Source organism: Catharus ustulatus, chromosome 2 (genome assembly GCF_009819885.2).
Source record: "Catharus ustulatus isolate bCatUst1 chromosome 2, bCatUst1.pri.v2, whole genome shotgun sequence".
Taxonomy (NCBI): Eukaryota; Metazoa; Chordata; class Aves; order Passeriformes; family Turdidae; genus Catharus; species Catharus ustulatus.
In genome coordinates, this window is record NC_046222.1 from 50564679 (window position 1) to 50584523 (window position 19845).

Below are 19845 nucleotides of genomic sequence, written 5' to 3' on the forward strand. Positions count from 1 at the left end.
TGCATTTTTTAATGGTGAAGCAGTACTTAACCTGGAGAGTATGCCTTTATTAAAAAAACAAAGCAAAAAGGGGTGGTGGTGGCGTGGGGGACAGTTGTTTTTGGAAATCATGGAACTAATACAGCACTGGATCTGTTGCTATTGCTGTTGGAAAGACAATGGAATATATCTTAATTTTTTGGATCACATTTTTGATAACATCTCCTGTCCTTAACCTGTTCTCAGAAATGCAACACGTCAGATTTTTTTTACATATTTTGTCCAGGGATTGTAGAGTTTCAGAAATCCATTTTGCAGCCTTTCATACAACAATAATTTCTCAAGGAAATACTTTGCTGGAGTACTAATTTTTTGTACCTTGTTTTTACACAATAGGAATTACTTCTTGATTTGTGGTCTTCTGCTTCTTTGCATGTGTTTACATTAGAGCCTGATAGATTCAGGAAGGCCGGAGAATACCCTAGAATGTGTTTAGGAAATCACATGAAGTACTAGAATCTATTGCGTTAACTTTTAGGTAGTCTAAACTGTTTTGCTCAGGTACTCATACCTTCAGATAATTTTAAACTGGAAAAGCAAAGCAAGAGCTGTAGCTCAGCCTTATTATAATCTTACAGGTCACAACTGAATAGGAATCCCAGTTTTGTCCAGGATTTACAGAATGAATGGGTATCTAAATCACTCAATTTGAGAACAAGTCTGGCATACATTATCAGCTTTAGTTGTGAGTTTCTTTACTTTTTTCCCTCCAAATAAGCACTGCAGGTTTCATTATATAATCTGTGTTAGGAATTGAGGAATCCTCTGTCTACAAATGCTGAGAATGGAATATGAGAAACAGGACAGCAGAAAATAGAGGATTATGAAGTGAGTTGTCATGTTTCTAACAGCTGAACTCTAGTTCTTAAACTTGCCTCCATAGCAAAACAAAGACAGAAAAATAACATAAAGGCAGTGCTTTCCAGTTTTGCAGCTGTGTGAAATGGTAAAACACTTGTAAATAGGAAGAATTTAGATGATTGTTCTCTCCAATATCAGGTGATATGGTAACGTTTCATCTGTATCTCACTTGTGTATTTTTTATGTACGATGTACGAATGTGCCTAATAACCCTGGGCAAAACTTGCCGTAGAGCTGGCTTTCCATCCCTGAATTTGGGATGGTGGGCAGCAGTGGGCTGCTCCCACTGAAAGGATCTAGGGCGATTTGGGCAGAAATCCCAGCGGCTCCGTGGCTGCCGGCTTGTGTGTGTTGAGGACAGACACCAGGGCATCAGTAGGGAATGTGGTGCTGAAGCACAGCAATGCTGAGAAGAAATGTGAGGAAGATATAGTCAGGGAGAGCCTGTGTCTGGGTCCTTGCACAGCCTTACTGTGACAGAGAAACTTGTAATTTTTGTCAAAACAAAGTTGGTTTAAAACTGGCAAAACAAAGCTTAATTAACTTTTCAGAGACTAATGTTTAGGTTTATCGTGGTATATGTATTGTATATTTATTTTTTTTTCCACAGAAACCTGCTAATATTTTAGTTATGGGTGAAGGTCCTGAGCGAGGAAGAGTAAAAATTGGTATGTTTATATCTTTGATAAGTCCCAGTGTAGCATTTAAGTTAGAATGTTCTGAAGGTGCAGTTGTACCACCTAAAGTAGTCACTGTAATACCAGTATGTGCCCGGGCACATTGCCTAAATGCTGTTTTCTGAATGACTGGCTTCATCATATTAGCCCCATGTACCAGTTCTGACAATTAAATGCTATAGCCTCATCAATAAAAAGTGGAAAATGTCATTATATTTTGCTTAAGTGGGTGTTTTTGTGGGCTGGGGGAATTTCAAGGGGGGAGGTTAAAGATGACAGCTAGCTAGAAGGAAAGGAGGAGAAAGAAATGGGATTTTAAAATTTCCTCCATTTACCTCTAATGCCATGACATCTTGCTGCTGCTTATAAAAATCTAAATAGGGAACTACTCATTGCTCAAACCTTAAATCTTATAATGGAATAAAGGATGGCATTCAGCCTACAAAATATTCTTGATAGAGTAGGCAGGTCCCTTGGAGACGAACTCAAGGGATCTTAAAAGTGCAGAAAACACAGATCTATCCAAAATGTTTAGCGAGAGCTAATAGCTAATGCCAAATGCTTAGCCTGGGGTGTACCAGGTTAGAAAGGACCCAACACTTCCACGCTATTTTAACATTTTCTGGTGCGAGTTACTATTTGCAGTGAGAGGATGATGTGTAGAAGTTCAACTGTTTTAAACTAAATGCATAAATAAAAATTAACAGTAGTCTAACGATAATAAACTGTACCAGGCTGTGCATTATCATGGCAGTGCTGTAATAGCAGGCTACTAATGCACAGCCTGCTTACATTTGTTATGGTAATGCAGCCCCATTTGGAAAGGTTTTTTAAAGCTAGTTCATCTTTTTCACTTCCCTCTGGCTTTATTTTATGAGATTACTCTTCTGCATTGTTACTCTGTTCTCTTGCTGTTTTGTTTATCTGAACTACATTGTTAATCACTAGTATAATGATTCAGGGTAGGATTTTCAGGCAGCGTTCAGTGCTGCTCTAGGCCTTCCCTTGTCCTTGGGAATCCAAGGAGTAATAGGCCAGGCTTAAAGGCTTCTGCAGATCCTACTCTGAAAGTTTTTAATGCATTTCTGAGCTTTAAGGTTCACAGTAGAGATTAAGGTCTGCATAGAAAACAGGTACAGCACGGACAGCAGCGGGGAAAATTTCTTCATATTACCTTACTCTTCATGGAGGTTTTCTTCCAAAACAGAGAATGTAGGTCATCCTCTGGACTCACTTTCGACAGTGGTGGTGATATTTGCTGTACACAACTACTTGCTAGTAATTTTACATAGACCACCCATTTATTTCTTAATTTATAGTTTTGAATTAATTTGAGAATAACTTAGTGAACAACTAAATTAACTCAGACTCTGTTAATGGACAGGTGAAAGATTCTGTATTGGGCCACCAGTCCTCTGAGCCATCCATTCCCAGCAGGGAAAGAGGGAGGGGAACCTTGGATTTTTAAGTGTATTATCAAAATGTAGATTTTTTTCTTTTCTTATTTTCTTAAGATTGCCACAGCAGTAAAAGAATGCAGAAGTTATATACGTACAAAGGGCTTCCACTTTTCCAGTGTAACTTAATTTTTCTAAAAAATACATAACTGGTATTTAACTTAAAATAATTTTTATAGGCTTTTTGTGTCTTTTTGGGTCATAGATTCGCTTTCTGCCAGCAATTTTCATTATTATTCATAGTTATTAATGATTTGATCAATTTTGAGTAATTGATTTTTTAATGTAAACAACTGTAAAATGCTTCTCTTTTTAAATGCATTAAAGCAATCATAAATAGGAATGCATATGAAAAAATTATTTAGGATTGTGTAGTCAAGTTGGAGACCCATATTTACACTGTAGTACTCCCTCAGTGAGCTATAGCATGTAGGTCCTTCTCCCTCAGGGTGGCTGCTCATCTCATTTCATTTAAGTCTTTCTCAGCATGTGAATATCCCTACATGATAGGGTCACTCTGTCTTGGGATTTGGGGGTTGGTGGGTCAGGAAAGCAATTTCATGGGAGAAGCTGCATATTCTAGTCTCTGCCCATTTTTTCCTGTATGACTTACATTTGGTAGTTCAGACAACTTTCTAGGCAGTTGTATACTGCAAATTCTAAAAAACAGTTTTTAATGATATAGTGCCCACAACCCAAATTTTAAAATCATAGCCTGAATGGTACTGGTATATTGGTACTGGAAATGCATCTTGATAGAAAATCAGCAGGGAGGCAGATGCTGTAGGCTTAGTTGCTGTTTTTGTGTGAAGTCATGCTACAGCTAAGTTCATGAGGAGGGAGCTTTTGTCACGTGCACGTATGTATTATAAATCATTCTAACCTTTGCAGAATCTGCATTTTGCTCACTTGAAAAATTGCTGCTTTGTGAAAAAGCATCCTGTAATAATGGGAGTATTTTACCAGAGAACATCAGGTAAAATTAGTCAGGATTTACCAGTGTCCTGAGAAGCTGATGCACTTCTTCAGAACAGTGGTTAATTCTTTGTTGTAAATGACTCACGTTAGTAATGATTTATAATGATATACCACATAGGTGATGCCATCCAGTAACTTCTACAGAAAGAAGCTGCTCAGAGTTCATATCTGCTACAGTCTGCCTTTGCATTTGATTTAGGAGTGATGATAGTGCTAACAAGTAAACTCAATCAGATTGTTCAGATTGTTAAAAAAAAAAAAAAGAAGATTGTTGGTTTCCCTCAAATTTTAAAGCATCTCTCTTTGAATTTTGCAGCTGACATGGGCTTTGCCCGATTATTTAATTCACCTCTGAAGCCTTTAGCAGACTTGGATCCAGTAGTTGTAACCTTCTGGTATCGAGCTCCAGAGTTACTTCTTGGAGCAAGGCATTATACCAAAGCTATTGGTAAGTAAATTGGACAAAAATGTACTATTTTGTTCTTTATGTAAACCATACCCAGATATTAAAACTTTGATAAATTGTTCAAAGGACAGTAGCTGAGTTAAAGGTACATTACTTGTTTCTTGAAGAAACGTGAATCTTTGACAAATTGTTTTGTTTACTGAGGTTTCAGGCTGTATACATAGAAATTAAATGTATTGCTGGACTTTGGCTCCAAATGCCCTGCAAAGCAATCTAAGTTTGTGGCTTTCACACACAACTTTCATAAATGATGTTAGAGGCTATAAAAAATAAGGAAGCATCTTTGAACTGCTAGTAGAATTCATATTAGGATGACTGTGAGTCACAGTGCATTAATTTTATTGCAGAGGTTGTTACCTAGTGTAATAAATATATGAAATAAAGAATATACAGAATGGAGAATATAGTGGCTGCACTGAAGCTGAACTGTAAAATTAAACTGCATTTCAGGCTCTCTGTGTCTTTTTCAAAGATAAATGACAGATGGCCAGAGCTTTTGTGAGCTGTAGAACAGGGGAACAACCCAGCAGCAAACTGGAGGCAGATCACTTCTACTGGATTGATCAGCTTTGCTATGGAAGGGAGAGAGACTGTAGGAAAAAGCACTGGGAAGTTTTTCTCTTGCTACCTGGTTTAAAAGATGTGTTAAAGGCTGGCAACCAGTTCTGGGAGGAAATAACTTCCTTAGCAGCTACTCCACTTGGCACAGGCATGGAGGTTGTATGTCAACATAGTGTGTTGTTGTTTCTGTAACCTGGAAGTCTTCCTCAGAACTCAATCTTCTTTTCTTGTTTTGTTGTTTTAGAGATCGTATGTGTGTTTCTGTCATCAATTCTAATGTCTATGCCTTAAATGTATTCTTGTTGACTTTTCTGTTAATACTGTGTTTCTTTTATAGATACATTTTTTGTATGTTTCTTTAAACTCCTTAGTTTGTTGTATTTGCATATTCCCTCACTTTACTGCCATTTCTTCTGATTGCAGTGTGTGAAACTGCATGGGCAGTCATAGCCTTTAGTAAATAGTTTTTCAGTGTGGATAAAAAATAACTCTGTAAAAACACTGAGTAATGGGGTTGTGCTGTCTACATTATTTGCTTTTGTCCTTGTTTATGACCTTGTTCATTCAAGGCTCAATGTAGCACTATTTTGAGTTTAAAATTGTGTTTGTATATACTAGAAAAAAATTGAGAAAACAACTGGGAAAATTCAGGGGGTCTGATTATTAGACAGGAAAGCAACAGTTAAAAGAGAAAGGTTGTAGGGTTTGTGGTTTTTTAAAGTGAATGTTATGAAAAAGTTGTGAGGTATGTGGGCTTGTAGCAATTGGTTTGTTACTCTCAAGCTGTTGCAGATAGCATTTGATTTATACCAATACTGCTAATTTTCAGCTTGTACTTTTGGGGTCATTTACTACTTAAACTTGGCTGGTCAGTGATTGCACGTTTCTTGGTCAGGACAGTGTGGTACTGAATGGGCAAGATGCTGGTTGGCTTTTCTTTGTGTTTCGTGCGTTGACAGTTGCCCCAGTAGTTTCCTTCACTTTTAATCTTAACCAAACTAATTTTTTATAATGTTAAGTGGTAACTACACTTCACAAACCCTACAAAAACTTGTATGCTATTCTCTCAGCTCTTGTGTAGTTACTGCATTGGGTACCTCCATTCAAGTTAAAAGAAAAAGTTGAGGAAGTACTGCACTTCTAAAATAGAAACTTGAGATTTTCAATGCAGGAACCTTATCCCTGATAAGCTAAGCTCTAACTTTGTGCCTCAACCAGATGCTTTTGGAAAGATTCATTTGTTGTTTTTATTTCTGTTCTCCTTTTTTAAAGATATTTGGGCCATAGGGTGTATATTTGCAGAGCTGCTAACATCAGAACCAATATTCCATTGTCGACAAGAAGATATCAAAACTAGTAATCCTTATCACCATGACCAGCTGGACAGAATATTCAATGTAATGGGATTTCCTGCAGGTACATATTATATTTTTTATCACCACTGTTCAAAGAAAGATATCCGTATTGCTTTCTTTGCATATGAAGGTGGCAGCTGATCAAAGCAGTAGAGCTGTTCAAACACAATCTTTATTTCATGAGTTATAAATATAGAATCCAATGGTCAAATTAGATATTTTCATTTTTATTAATGATAGGGTTATTTTTGTGTATGTGTGTACCAATGTTTTATTGTTTTCAAAGATGGTATTTAATGGTAGATGATTAAAAATAAGAAGGAATATTTCTGCACTTGTTTGATATTGATTATTGATTTGGAAGGCGACTGATCTTTGAAACCTAGCAAAAATATATATATATTTAGTGAATATTATGCATTTGTTTAACTCATGCCAAATTAAACTTCGCATTTGGAAGTAATGAAGGGTATTGATATTTTTTTTCCTCCCTGGTGGAAAACTGGTGGTATAGAAAAAATATCTTCATTCTAAGAAGAAAGAACTGGTTGTGTGAACCTAAACAAATTACAATGGGGATATCACTTGTTGCATTTTCCCCTCAGTGTTGGTCATGTCTTGTTTTTATGCAGGCTGCCTTACTTCAGTTAATACTTTGTCTTCTAATGTTCACATGATCACAGGAGTCAGAGTTACAGGGGCTGTACTTTTACTTTTTGTTTATCTTTCTCTTCATTGCTTGTGTTCCCTCCTCTACTATTAATTATTTCCTTTTGTTGTTTTTTTTTTTCTGGACTTGCCTCTTCCTTTCACATGACTTTTGTGGTCTATGTGTTTATGTGGTTCTAGAATTTTGTTATTAAACATGCTCTTGTTTTTGCCTTTTACGTTTTTTTGTGTGTGTACGTACTTCATTGCTTCTGTACTGCTGTAAAAAATTCACGTTAATGTTACCTTTGTATATTGTCTCCTTACTTTTGTTTCTTCCAGCAATACTCTCCCCTTCTGCTTTGAACTAGCATTTTACCCTTTTATACTTTTCTTAGTTGATTTGGGTTTTACATTTATTCTGTATAGCTTACATAAGTAGATCATACTCTCATTTTGGTTTTCTGATTGGTTTAATTAATCCTTTCTAATGGTCTGTTTGACCTTTGGAATTCTTACCAAGAAATGCTTTTCCTTCAATTGCAGCAAATTTTTTGTATTTTAATGACACTTGCCATATCTGAAACAGTTTCTCACATCTCTGGGATAGGAGAGATGAGAATATTTTAACTAAGCAATAATTAAATAATTATCTGATTTATTTGTTTATTTATTTGATGCTTTTAAACTCTGTGTTCTGCAGTTGTGATCAGACTTAGTAAAGATTTGAATTAAACCAAATTGCTTGCTCACAGAGCCTTTTCAAGAGTTAGAACTAAGACATTTGAGACTAGGTGCTGTTAGTGAGTTTGTTTTATTTTAAAATCCATTTCAGTCTTGGTCTACATTGAGATGAATTATTCTTTAATTCAAACATTACTTTTTTAAACTTTTTTTTTTGCTAACAGTATTTCTTACTTTGCAGTAGTACCTCTAGGCATTTTCCTGTAACTAAAAGTGCTGTCAGAGCAGAGAATGCCTTAGGAGGAGACAGGGTTTGATGGAATTCTGTGTGCTCCTGTCCTAAGATCACAGCTGTATCTAAATAAATTAACAGTCCTGAAGGGTTCAAGCACAAGGCCTGATGTGTTTTTCTTCAGCAGTGTTTTGTGGGCGCTGTAGCTGGCATATTTTTTTTAAGTTCTTGAGTTAATCAGTACACAGCTGGAACCTCTTAGGTGTTGGTATGATTTATTGTGAAGAGGTGATGAAAGAATAGGAGCTAGGGAGTACAAAGACATAAGTAACTGCAAGGTTAGAGAAGCAGAATTTTTTAAAAAAATTAAAAATCAAGGCTGTGGAGATACTTGGAAATGCTTTGTTTTTCTCAGAGAGAAAGGGAAAGAATTATTAATACTGCTTTGCAGATAAAGATTGGGAAGACATAAAAAAGATGCCAGAACATTCAACCTTGATGAAAGATTTCCGGAGAAATACGTAAGTCTGACTTGAGCTTTCTTAATAAAGTGTATTTTATATCTCTTTCTTACACTAGATCTCTTGCAGTTCAAGTTATTTTCTATGGAGATGCCAAACAAGGACTGTGAAATTATTGTGACTTAGATTGTGAAAAATGCAAGTTGTTCCACAGTTGTGAACTTGACCTGTTGAGGTGGTGTTGATCAGAAGAGAAGCCAGAGAGGCTGTAAAGGGTGAGGTGGCAAGTGTGAAGCAGGTGATGCCAGTAAGATCCCATGCAGCTCTGAGGTTTGCAAAGCACGGTGTGTCAAAGCACAGCTGTTCCCAAATCTGTGGTACTGGCAATCATTTTCTGCAATAGCTGCTTAAAAGGGGTCTGGTAACCTTAAAACATTTCCAGCAAACAGTGGGTATAATTGTCAGGTTTGGTGTCTGGGCTGTCCCATTGCCACAGGCTAATACCTGCACTTAAAATACCACCTTGTTGCCTGATTTCCCAAATGCTGAGGCACTTGGGGCTGTACAGTTACATACATTTCTTTTATCTGCCATGCTATTGCAACCATTTTGAGACTTTTTTTTGTTTTTTGAGCTTCTCTTCAAAGAAGAAGTAAATACAGGAATGTTCTTGTAGAAACCTGTAAGTTGCAGGAGAGCATTCAGATGAGCTTAGTATGCATCTCTATCTTCACTGTCATGAGAAATGCACAGAATCAAACAGTATAGTAGTAAAATTGCTACCAGGCAGTTTAAATCCAGTTGATAGTTTGCTGTCTGCATGTGAGTTAAAAGTGTGCTTTTTGTGTGGGTGTGATATGCTTTTATAAGGATGTGAGGGAAATATGCCTTTCTGCAATTCTGATTTTTAAGCAATCTCTGGTGTTGATAGTGTGTTTTTTTCCCTGCTTACTGGATTTGCAGAGAGACTAAACTGCTCTAATTAATATATTTTGTGGCTACCAAGAAAACTTTGCAGTATCAATGATTTGCATATTAGAAACATCACTTCTGTTTCCTTTTCCAGGTACACCAACTGCAGCCTTATCAAATATATGGAAAAACATAAAGTTAAACCAGATAGCAAGGCATTCCACTTGGTAAGTTCCTGCATAAAAACCAGAGTTTTCCAGCTTAACATCTTAAAATACTGTTCAGGAGCTACCAAAATTTGAATGTGTCTTAGGCTTCCACTCTTGTTTGAGGCTAAGCTTAACTGTCGATGAATGCCTTCGGTGTATCCAGCAAAGTCTGAACAAGTCCAGTGATTTTCTTGGTGCCAGCTCTTCCAGACATATTCCAAGCTCTTGCTCTTTCACAGCTATTAAGATACAAGTATATTTTTCTTTTACTCTCTGCATCAGAACAGATTAAAAAGATCTTTATAATCTACTGTTTTAAAATATGTAAATCTAGAGATTGTTGTCAGTGCCAAAAAAAAAGTTTTGATTCCCCAACTTGAATGAACCAGATTTTTTCCTCCTCTTTACAGACATTCTTGTACATGGTCCATTTTCACAGGCAGAACTGATGTGTTAAGAAAACTTCAGCTCCTGCCTGCTATTGCAACTTACTGTTTCTCCACTTCCACATTCTTGATTTTTTTTCCTACTTACATATGCCCTAGAGGATGGTAAACAGCTGCTGCTTCTGGTTAATTTAGTGATTCTTGATCTTCCATGTGGTTACTTTGGTCCATATGAACTGTAGTGTTTGTCCCATTCACTGATGATGTGTGAAAGATACTGTGTTTTTATTGTGTCATCTGGCCAGGTGGTTTTTAGGGGGCAGAACCAAAGTTTTGATGCCCTGGGTGGATAATGGTGGCACAATCATTTTGATTTCTTTTTTGTATGGCTGATCATGACCAAGACTTGTCAGCATGTGATGGACAGTGCTAGAATGCAGTCACCAGAAATGATATTAGAATTTTGCAGTGCTTTTTATTTGTGTTTTTCAATGTGTTGGCAGTTCTTTGTCATGTTTTACCTTTTCTTTTTCTGGCTCTTGGTAGTGCTTTTTGGGAGAGTAAGAATTGGCTTGTTCAACGTACTATTCTCTAAAAACTTCATGTAGACTCAGAGAGCTGAAATAACTTACTGTGAGTTCTTGTGGATGATGTGAAAAACATAAGTGGATTGATGGTGGTAATTCATAGTTATGATGTTCTTAACCATGCTGTCAAAACTGAAGGCTGAGGAGAGAACTGTACTTTCTCAACCTCGGCTTTTGAAGTGTGGAGATTTGCATTGCAGTTATGAATTCTCACTTAATAGCTAGTGAAAAGAAAGGACCAGTTCAGAGTTAGATCATGACACTGGATCTTTTTAAAAAGGTGAATATATGAATCCTATAAAAAGTATGAATAGGAAATGTAAATTAATAATATCTACATATGTATTTTCTTGTTAGAGCCACAGTTTTAGAATAACCCAGTACAGGTTAAAAGCGAAACATTTGTTTTGAAGACCATTGTCTTTTACAATATGTCATGGTGCAATTTTGCCTTGGGCACTGTGTTGTGTGGGTGAAACATAAAAACTCACTGTTTTTCTGTGTGGTATCTGAAGGTTATCTTATGTTGCTTGTCCAGCACAGCTGCTTGGGTGCATGGAGAGAAGTATATGCATGTACACCAAACTTTTTGAATAAGAAACACGTAGTTTAAGAATGCATCACTGCAACTCAGCACTAGAACTAAATAAAATAAATAGGACTTACGGTCTGGTGTTGCTAGTTCACATGGCGTCACCTAGAGTGCTGTGTCCAGAGGAGGACCATAAAGGTGATCAGAGGTCTGGAGCACCTCTCCTCTGAAGACAGGCTGAGAGAGCAGGGTTTGTTCAGCCTGGAGAAGAGAAGGCTCCCAGGAGACCTTATAGCACCTTTCAGTACTTGGAAAGGGGGTCTCCAAGAAAGCTGAAGAGGAACATTTTTTTGATAGAATAAGAGATAATGGCTTTATAATTAAATAAAGAGGATTTAGATTGGATATTAGAAGAAATTTTTTATTCAGAGAGTGATGAGGCTCTGGAACAGGTTGCACAAAGTTCTGGATGCCCCATCATTGGAAGTGTTCCAGGTTGGGCTTGACAGGGCTCTGAGCAACCTGGTTTAGTTAAATGTGTTGCTGCCCATGGCAGAACGTTGGACTAACTGACCTTGAAAGGGCCCTTCCAACCCAAATAATTTTGTGATTAAAGTTGCTAGTACATTGTGGAAACTTTTTGAATGGTTTTGATAGAACATTTGTGCCTGGAACTGAGTGTCCTGGTCTTTGCAAGTGAAAATAGATGTCCTTTGATAGGAAATGAAGTTTCTATTTTAACAGGAGAGAAGAATGTGGTTATGCCATTTGTGGTTTGGCTTTTGAGTTCAGACACATTTATATCATCTTGTCTTTCAGGAATACAGTGAAGTTTCTATGCATAGTTTTGGTAATGTGAAGGTGTTTTTTTTTTTTTTTCCCCAGCTTCAGAAATTGCTCACTATGGATCCAATAAAGAGAATTACCTCAGAACAGGCTATGCAGGATCCTTACTTCTTGGAAGATCCTCTTCCCACATCCGAGTAAGTGGTCAGTTTATTAACCTATCAGTGCATTCAGAGAAGCTTTAGAGCTGTGCTTTCTTTCTGCCCTAAGTATGTTTGTGAATATTGAGCTAAATACTGTCTAACAACCGAAGAAAGCTATAACCACTAAAATGCCATTCGTGGTTTTAAAAATTAAGTAGCATTTTTATTAATCTCTTGCTTTATGGAACGTTGATCCTATTAGTTGCAGCACTAATCTTGTTACTCACTGACAGGTTGATTATGCATGCTGCAGATCTTGGTAGACAACTGCTAAGTGCCTGCAGGTCCAGTTCTCTGCCTCAGAATACCAGATGACAGTCTCTAATTAGTTTACATTTTTGTCTTAGCCTTTGTTGTAAATTCGCTGGATGGGGAAAGTCAACTCTGTGTCTCTGTGCTGTCATCCTTAACAACTTAAATCCATTTTCTGTAGACACTCCTCTTTTTTGTTTGCACAAGCAGATTTACAAAAGGGAGAAAATTTATGGACAATGAGTGATTTCATTAAAAATTAAGCCCTTCTTCCAAAAGACTAGCCAGAGAGCATGACTGTACACCCTTTTAGGAAAGCTATTAGTACACCCTGTCTGTAATTCTCTACCCTGATGTAGGGAAGAATTTATAAAATATGTATACTTATAAGGAATTAATTAAAAATGAAATTATTTCACTAAAGCCTACTCGATTATTTATAGCATTTCCTGACCTCTCTTTGTGATTTAAAGTCATGCAAATGATTGGCTGTTGCAGAAACCACTTTAAGGTAGTGTTTGGCTTTTTTCTCAAATTTAGGTTGACATTTAGTGTGAATACACAATGAATATTGCTAACAGGTGTACAAAGACTTTATTATAAATGCATTCTACTGATGAAGGGCACATAAATGTTAGCTTGCACTAGCAGTAGCAAATCCGTGTGGACTGTGAGATATGAATTGACAGGTGAAATTTCTATTTACTTTAAAACTTTTTTTCCAGGTGGTTTTGTTAATAGTCAGTGAAATTTCCAGTAATATTTTTAGTTAGTCCTGAGACTGAATTACACAATAGCTATAGTGAGATAGCTCTTTGTGCCCTTGCAGATACCTAACAGGTGATGTACTTTTCTAACCAACAAAAAAATTTTTGGGAGTTTAAGTTAGTGTATAAGAGTAAAATGAACATTAAAATAAAGTGTGAATGTTTTTACAAAGTTTAGAATATGGTGATAGGGAAAATTTCTCCCTTAGTTGCAAGTATTAAATGATGGCTCAGGCAACTTGAAACTATCATGGGTAAAGTGTGAATCTTACAGGTCTAACCCTTCTGTTCTAATACAGTGATAAATAGACTTTTTTGGGGGACAGTGTTTTTGCAGGTTGTCAAATCCCTTATCCAAAACGAGAATTTTTAACAGAAGAAGAACCAGATGATAAAGGAGACAAAGTAAGTACTAGAAGAACAGTATCATCATGTTTCACTGGCTTTTACACTATTTCCTGATTTCATGTTATTTCATGTACTGCTTTTGAGTTGAAATTTTTCTTTGTGTTTAAACAATTGAGAAGAACCAGCAGCAGCAGCAGGGCAATAACCATACTAATGGAACTGGTCATCCAGGGAACCAAGACAACAGTCACACACAGGGACCCCCACTGAAAAAAGTGAGAGTTGTTCCTCCTACCACTACCTCAGGTGGACTTATTATGACCTCAGACTATCAGGTATTTTGTTTTATTCACATATTGTGTATTTGCTTTTCATGTTTAGAGCATGTTTCTTCAAACTAAAAAAGTAACTTTGTAAATGTCACTGTATTAAACTGTTAGTTTTTGGCATATTTTGATTTTTTTTTCAGATTCATTTAGTTGATGATTTGTTGATATCCTGATGCTCTTTAGGTTGGCAGTAAGGAAATTAGGATCAGACATGATTAGAGTTACTAATTATTTCCTTCATATTAGGGAACACTAATGGTTATGGACCAGGAGCCTGATATGCTGTGCTCTATATCACCTAAAAATGCCATTTCATGCTCAAACAAGCTTGTAATGGTAGGTGGCAGAGGATATTGCAGTAAAAAACCTGTGAAACGAGAATTTGAATCTTTAGTTGGATTAATGGATGCAGAAACAGTATTTTGGATGACTTGGCATAAAGACTTGGCATGCTGTCATAATATTTTTTGAAGATCAAGGGAGATTCCACATTGAATAAGCCAAATGTTACAGATCTGAAGACAGGTGAGGTGGTGGCAGTCTATGAGTGAGGAAGATGAGGAGGTGCATTGGGAAAAAAGCACTTGAGGAAAACATGAAAAATATGTTCTGGCCTTCCTGTGTTTGAACTTGTGCTCAGGCATTAAGAAAGCAGAGCCTGGAGTGTAAGAGTATCTTCATCATCCCAGCAGATGATACCTGAGTTTTTGGATTTGGATGAGACTGCTACTGGAAACTGGGGAGAGGAGAGTTAAGGACAGAACCATTAATACAAGCTAAGAAATTACAAAAGAGGAGCAGGGAAGACTTCAAATGGTTCACAGGAGCAGTTAGAGAACAGCAGATTTTTGCAAGCCTAGGGAATAGGTGATTTCAAGAGGAGGCATGCTGCTGGAAATGTTAGCCTGCAGGAACTAACCATTGCATACTGGCTTATGTGGAATGCACAATACAGGCAGCCAGTTGGCAGATAGTCTTGAATGAAATCAAAAGATGGGGAAGTTGGAAATTACTGACAATGTTTTCAGTTAATTTAAAGATTAATATCTAAATATGAGACCCTGATAATGGAAACTAACTTAGCTGTGCTTATAGTCTGTAGCAAAATATAGAGAGTGTTAAAAAATTGAGTCAGTAAAGCTGCTGCTGTCAACTTGCCTTTCAGTTTGATACGGTTTCTCCATGGACCACCAGTGGGCTTGTATCATCCACAGGCTTTGAAATCTTGCATTTCAGAGTTTGTTCCTGAGAGTACCAGATAGCCTCAGAAGCTGCCTGGGGGCATTGCCTTCATCCTTACCTAAATGTGTAAACTCTGTATACTCTCAGCATTGGCCAAAACTTGAAAGTACTGAAAAAAATGTAAAATAAGATCATTTCCAGGAGCTTTATTGTGAGACCCTTCATATAGTCCCCAAGTGCCTTTGTTCAGATTATCTCAGGATACATCAATAACACATCAGTTTGCAAGTCATTCTCCTTGAACAATATACGTTTTTAGAGCTGTTTGAGACAGTGGTGAGCCTTAACTATAGTTCTGCAGGGTGGGGTGCCTCTAAGTATAAATGTCATCTTTCTTTTGGTAGCATTATCCTTCACAGGCACTCTTATAGGAATTTCATCCCTTTCAATCTGGCAAGCTGCAGTCAGTTGCTGTTTTGGTCTTTTAATTAGCTCTTTCTCCCACTTCTTAAAAACATAGACACAAAGCAGAAGGCAAATGCAGCTGAAACTTCCTTAATCTTGCCCTCGGGTAGAGTCACAGTCTTAAGGAGGTTGATTCAGAGGTTTTGTGTGCTGTGTCAGGGAGCCCCATTTACATGCCCTATTTACATGCCCTTCACCTCATTTTGCTGTTGTATTGTGGCATTTTGAACAAACTTCAGCTCCTCCTAGTTCTGTGAGCGAGAGCTGAGGTTTGCTGGCTAACAAGTCAGAGGACACAAATTGCTCGGCCAGAGTTGGCGTTGGTTCGTTTTCAGTTCATGCTCATCGGAATTTTTGTACTCACAGATATCTATCCATCCTGGAATTACAGCTGGGGCAGCCCTTGTGAAAAACATAATTTCAGAATACTTTTCCCTTAAGATAATGATAGCTGCTGCTTTTTTGTTTCAGGACCTCTTACTGGTAACTTGATTGCTCCTGACCAATATTTCTGCTGTCTCTCTAGAAGGGAAAATACCTGGTTTTCGAAAAAATAAATCTTTTCCCTCCTAGCCTTACAAAGAGGCAGTCAGTAGATTTCTTCTGATTAAAGTGTCTGGAAAACATGATAATCAAAGAGAGGAGACCTGAACTTGCTAGCTCTAGAACAAAAGCAGTTAAGAGCTTCCAACTGATGGTTTCAGGTCTTCCTGAAAAAAATTCCTCACATTTTTTGCTTCTGATCCCGCAACTTGAGAAGAGGGAAAACTAACATTACAATGCAGCCCTCTGTTTAATCAAACACCTGTTCCTTTGTTCTTCATTAGATTTGCTCAAATTCCCCATATAAAGCCTGTGAAGAAGGATTGCCATCTCCTGGGCAAGGCACACTAAGACAGTTTCTGCATTCACTCAGAAGTCAAATTACTCTGCAGGGCACATTGACCTCGTATCCTTTTCTGCCATGCATAAAAATAGTAGACACATGGCACACAGACTTTCTTGCCTCCTTGTTTAAATCTGCAATGTGACACTCCCAAAGGCAATGTGATTAAACAGGCTGTAGCAATTCCACTACTCTGAGCTTTTGCTTGTGATAACCCTCTGGGTGCTTAATGGTATTTAGAAAGGATTGGATATTTACTTTTGTTCTTAAACAAAAGCCTTTTGTTGTTATGGGTGTAATGAAAGAATCTGTTTTTTCATTGCTTCTGTCTTAAAATAAGATCTGTTTTAGAAGTCAGGATGCAGGGAGTATTTTACAACTGAAATGAGTGGTCAGTTTTAAATAGTTAAACTTGTGATGGTTTCCTGCATACAGAAGCCACACATGGGCAAAATCAACTTGCTCTTTGAAGTACATTCTGTATTTGCAACATGGAGAAGGGTGACCCGGAACTGTGACCCTTCTGCTGATGAATGCCTTAGTCCTTCTCTCAAGGCTGAAGGCAAATGTCACAAAGTTCAGTCAGTGTGCTAATGGTACAGTTCAGCAGTGCTGGTTTGTTCCAATTGACATTAAGTGCTGGTCCAGCCATTTCTTCCTCTTTTCTCTAGAGGTGTTAGCTCAGTCCTGTGAGCGTGTGTTAACAAGTAGAGTATGCCTTTTTTATTTCTGCCATCATCTCAGCATCCTGGGTATAGCTTCTGTTCTAAATGCTATACAAGAAAAAAAATTGGGGTTTTTGTTTCATCTTATGGTTTTATATTTTACTTTCTCAGGATGTTGGTTCACCGCAATTTTTTCTTATTCAGGTCTCAGTAGCAATACCCAAGTCCTGACATAAACAAAACTTTATAGAAGTTTCTAGACCTCTTCTAGAAACCAGCTTGTCCTAAAAAACATGTTTCTGTGATACCAAGAATTCAGAAGCTACAGAGTTTCTAGATGTTGCAAAGTTTTGTGAGGGATGTAAACTTTAATGTGAATGTAAACCAACAGAGTAATGTACTAAAATTGTGTAAATTTAATGAAATGTTAAATGCTACTTAAGTGCTCAGATGCTTATATTGCAAATCTCACAGGCAGTCCTTCTTTCCTTTATAACCCATGATCAGTAAATAGTAACTTCTAGGTTAAAATTGGTGGTTGCTGATTTGCTGAGAGCTTCTTGCAATGATGAATGCTCCACTCAATTGTGGGAGTGCTTGTTGAAAGGGGCCTCTGGAAATCATCTAGCCAAGTCTCCCACTTGGAGCAGGGCTGTTGCTAGTTCTGACTCACTCAGGTTAGCATGGCTTTGTTAAACTGAGTCTTAAAAACCTTCATAGAGAGAGATGAACCTCACAGGCTCTGTGGGCAGGTTCTTCCAGTGCTGTACTGGCCCCTTAGTGGTCCCTCCTCCAGAGTCCCACCTGAACCTCCCAAGCCACCATCTAAGGACATTTTTGCCTGAGTGTATCTTGTGCCACTGAGGAACGTGTTGCTGTTGTCTTTAAATTCTCCCTCAAGTATTTTAAGGCTGCTGATAGTTGACACCTTAGCCCAGTCACAGTGCTCTCAGCCTGTACTCATAGGTCAACATAAAGGGGTTGCAACTATATCCTCTTTGTGAAAATCTCCAGAATAAGGCAGAGTGGCTCATCAGCAGTAAGATGCCTCACCTGGACCTTCATCCCAGCGTACCTTCCTGGTAGAAGGGAGAATACCACTGCCATGAGCGGTGCTAGCCCAGTGTCATGTGCAGGTGCACAGTAGTATCTGGAGGGTTGGCTGGAGGTTTGGCTGGGTGGTGGGTGAAGATACCCATTAGGGTGGGTAGCAGAAGGCTGGCATCTGTCACTTTCTGATCTGGTATTCCTGATGCCTGTTACCTGCTGCAGTCAGAATAAGTGGAACAAGGCCTGGAAGTGCAGCTGCTTTGAGCCTGTGTATGCTGGGCCACTCTTGAATAAGCAAGTCAGTCGGTGAAACTGTTGTGATGTCCATGTTACGAAGGGCTGTGTGTCTGTGCTTTCCCCCTGCAGCGTTCCAACCCCCATGCTGCCTACCCCAACCCCGGACCAAGCACATCGCAGCCACAGAGCAGCATGGGATACTCAGCTACCTCGCAGCAGCCGCCGCAGTACTCGCACCAGACCCACCGGTACTGAGCTGCACCCGGTGCCGCCGGCACGCCGGCGCTAACGCTGCAGGACCGGCCGCGCAGCTGCGTGCCAGGAGCCCGGCTTGGGCCAGAGAATGTACTGTACAACCACACCTCCCACCTGTCCCACCGCCACGACCCACCCCCTGCCACGGGGCCGAGTGGGGGCTCCCACGTTGTACCTGGTTTTGGGGTTAGACTTGAAAAGAAAGTGCTAGCACGGTTTGTGTTGTGGATATGCTACTTCTGTAGTTTACTTGACATGGTTCAGACTGACCGATGCATTTTTTTCAGTGACAGTCTGTAGCAGGTGAAGCTGTGAAATGTGCTAGGGGCAAGCATTTTTGTTGTCGTATGTGGTGAATTCTCTTGATGTAACAACTTCATCTGACCAATAGTACACGACATCTTTGAACTGGTACTTGAAGCATACAGTATATGTTACCATGGCAAAAAAGCAAACTAACCGTAACTCTCAGACAGTTTTGATAGACGTTTATTTTTAGTGACTTTTGTGGGTTGGTTCATTTTCCACCTAGATCAATGTTTTACGACCGACACGATTGCTACAATGAGATTTTTTTAAGAACGTGAAAGCGTTTGCATTTTTTCCCAGCAATTACAAACATCCCAAAGATTTATTTCCAACATGAGTTTTTGTTTTTGTTTTGAAATCTATGACTTGACTGGTATTAAAGCTGCTATTTGATAGTAAAATAAGTATGTTGTCATTGATATAAACATGTTTGGTTCAGCAAACAAACGAAAATGATTGTCATAGACAGTGTTTTATTTTTTTCCTGTTGGTGTTAATGATTTGTGAGCATGCTTTGAGATTAAAAAAGCATGAATGATATTTCCTAAAAAGGTGCGGCATCCATTCAGATATTTTGTCATGAATTTTGAGAACCAGCTTGGTGTAGTGGATTTTAAATTTTGTTCAGTTAATTTTTTTTAAATGTTCGCACGTTGTTTAGGGGTGCCATTCCTACTGCAGAGGAACAAGGTGTTAGGAGAGCCTTAGAATTTATGAGGAAAAACCTTACATACAATGTACTGTATCAAACTATTTTACATGAATGACACAAGTATTCTGAGTAAAAAAAATCAAACATTGTTAAAACAAGGTGTTATGTAATAAATTTATTTTTCATAAATCTGCATATGACCTTTGCCTGTATTCCTTTTTGTCATTGAAAACCCCTCTCTCCCCCATCCATACATCTGTATCTGGTTGTGTCCAGGGAAATGGCATCCAACAGGAATTGCAAAGCAGGCTTCCATTAATGCATGAGAAGGATACTTTTTCTTTTAAACAGCAGAAAAAAAAGGCATTGCTCTTGTTCTGTACATGTAGCTGATCAGCTGAAGATACTCTAAAG

At 38.2% G+C, this 19845-nt stretch overlaps 1 protein-coding gene across 3 annotated transcripts in view; it reads left to right on the forward strand.

The window, feature by feature from the left end:
- Positions 1–19626, forward strand: part of LOC116992495 (cyclin-dependent kinase 8) — a 79166-nt gene extending 59540 nt beyond the window's left edge. The window contains exons 5-13 of one of the 3 annotated variants that reach the window (XM_033052182.1): positions 1511–1568; positions 4329–4460; positions 6312–6455; positions 8410–8479; positions 9486–9558; positions 11931–12028; positions 13380–13458; positions 13578–13736; positions 18345–19626. In XM_033052182.1, the coding sequence (XP_032908073.1) occupies positions 1511–1568; positions 4329–4460; positions 6312–6455; positions 8410–8479; positions 9486–9558; positions 11931–12028; positions 13380–13458; positions 13578–13736; positions 18345–18470 (939 nt within the window). In that variant the 3' untranslated portion in view covers positions 18471–19626. The remainder of the gene's footprint in view (positions 1–1510; positions 1569–4328; positions 4461–6311; positions 6456–8409; positions 8480–9485; positions 9559–11930; positions 12029–13379; positions 13459–13577; positions 13737–18344) is intronic. The other 2 variants (XM_033052183.1, XM_033052181.1) reach the window with 2 other exon arrangements.
- The last annotated feature ends 219 nt before the right edge of the window (positions 19627–19845 follow it).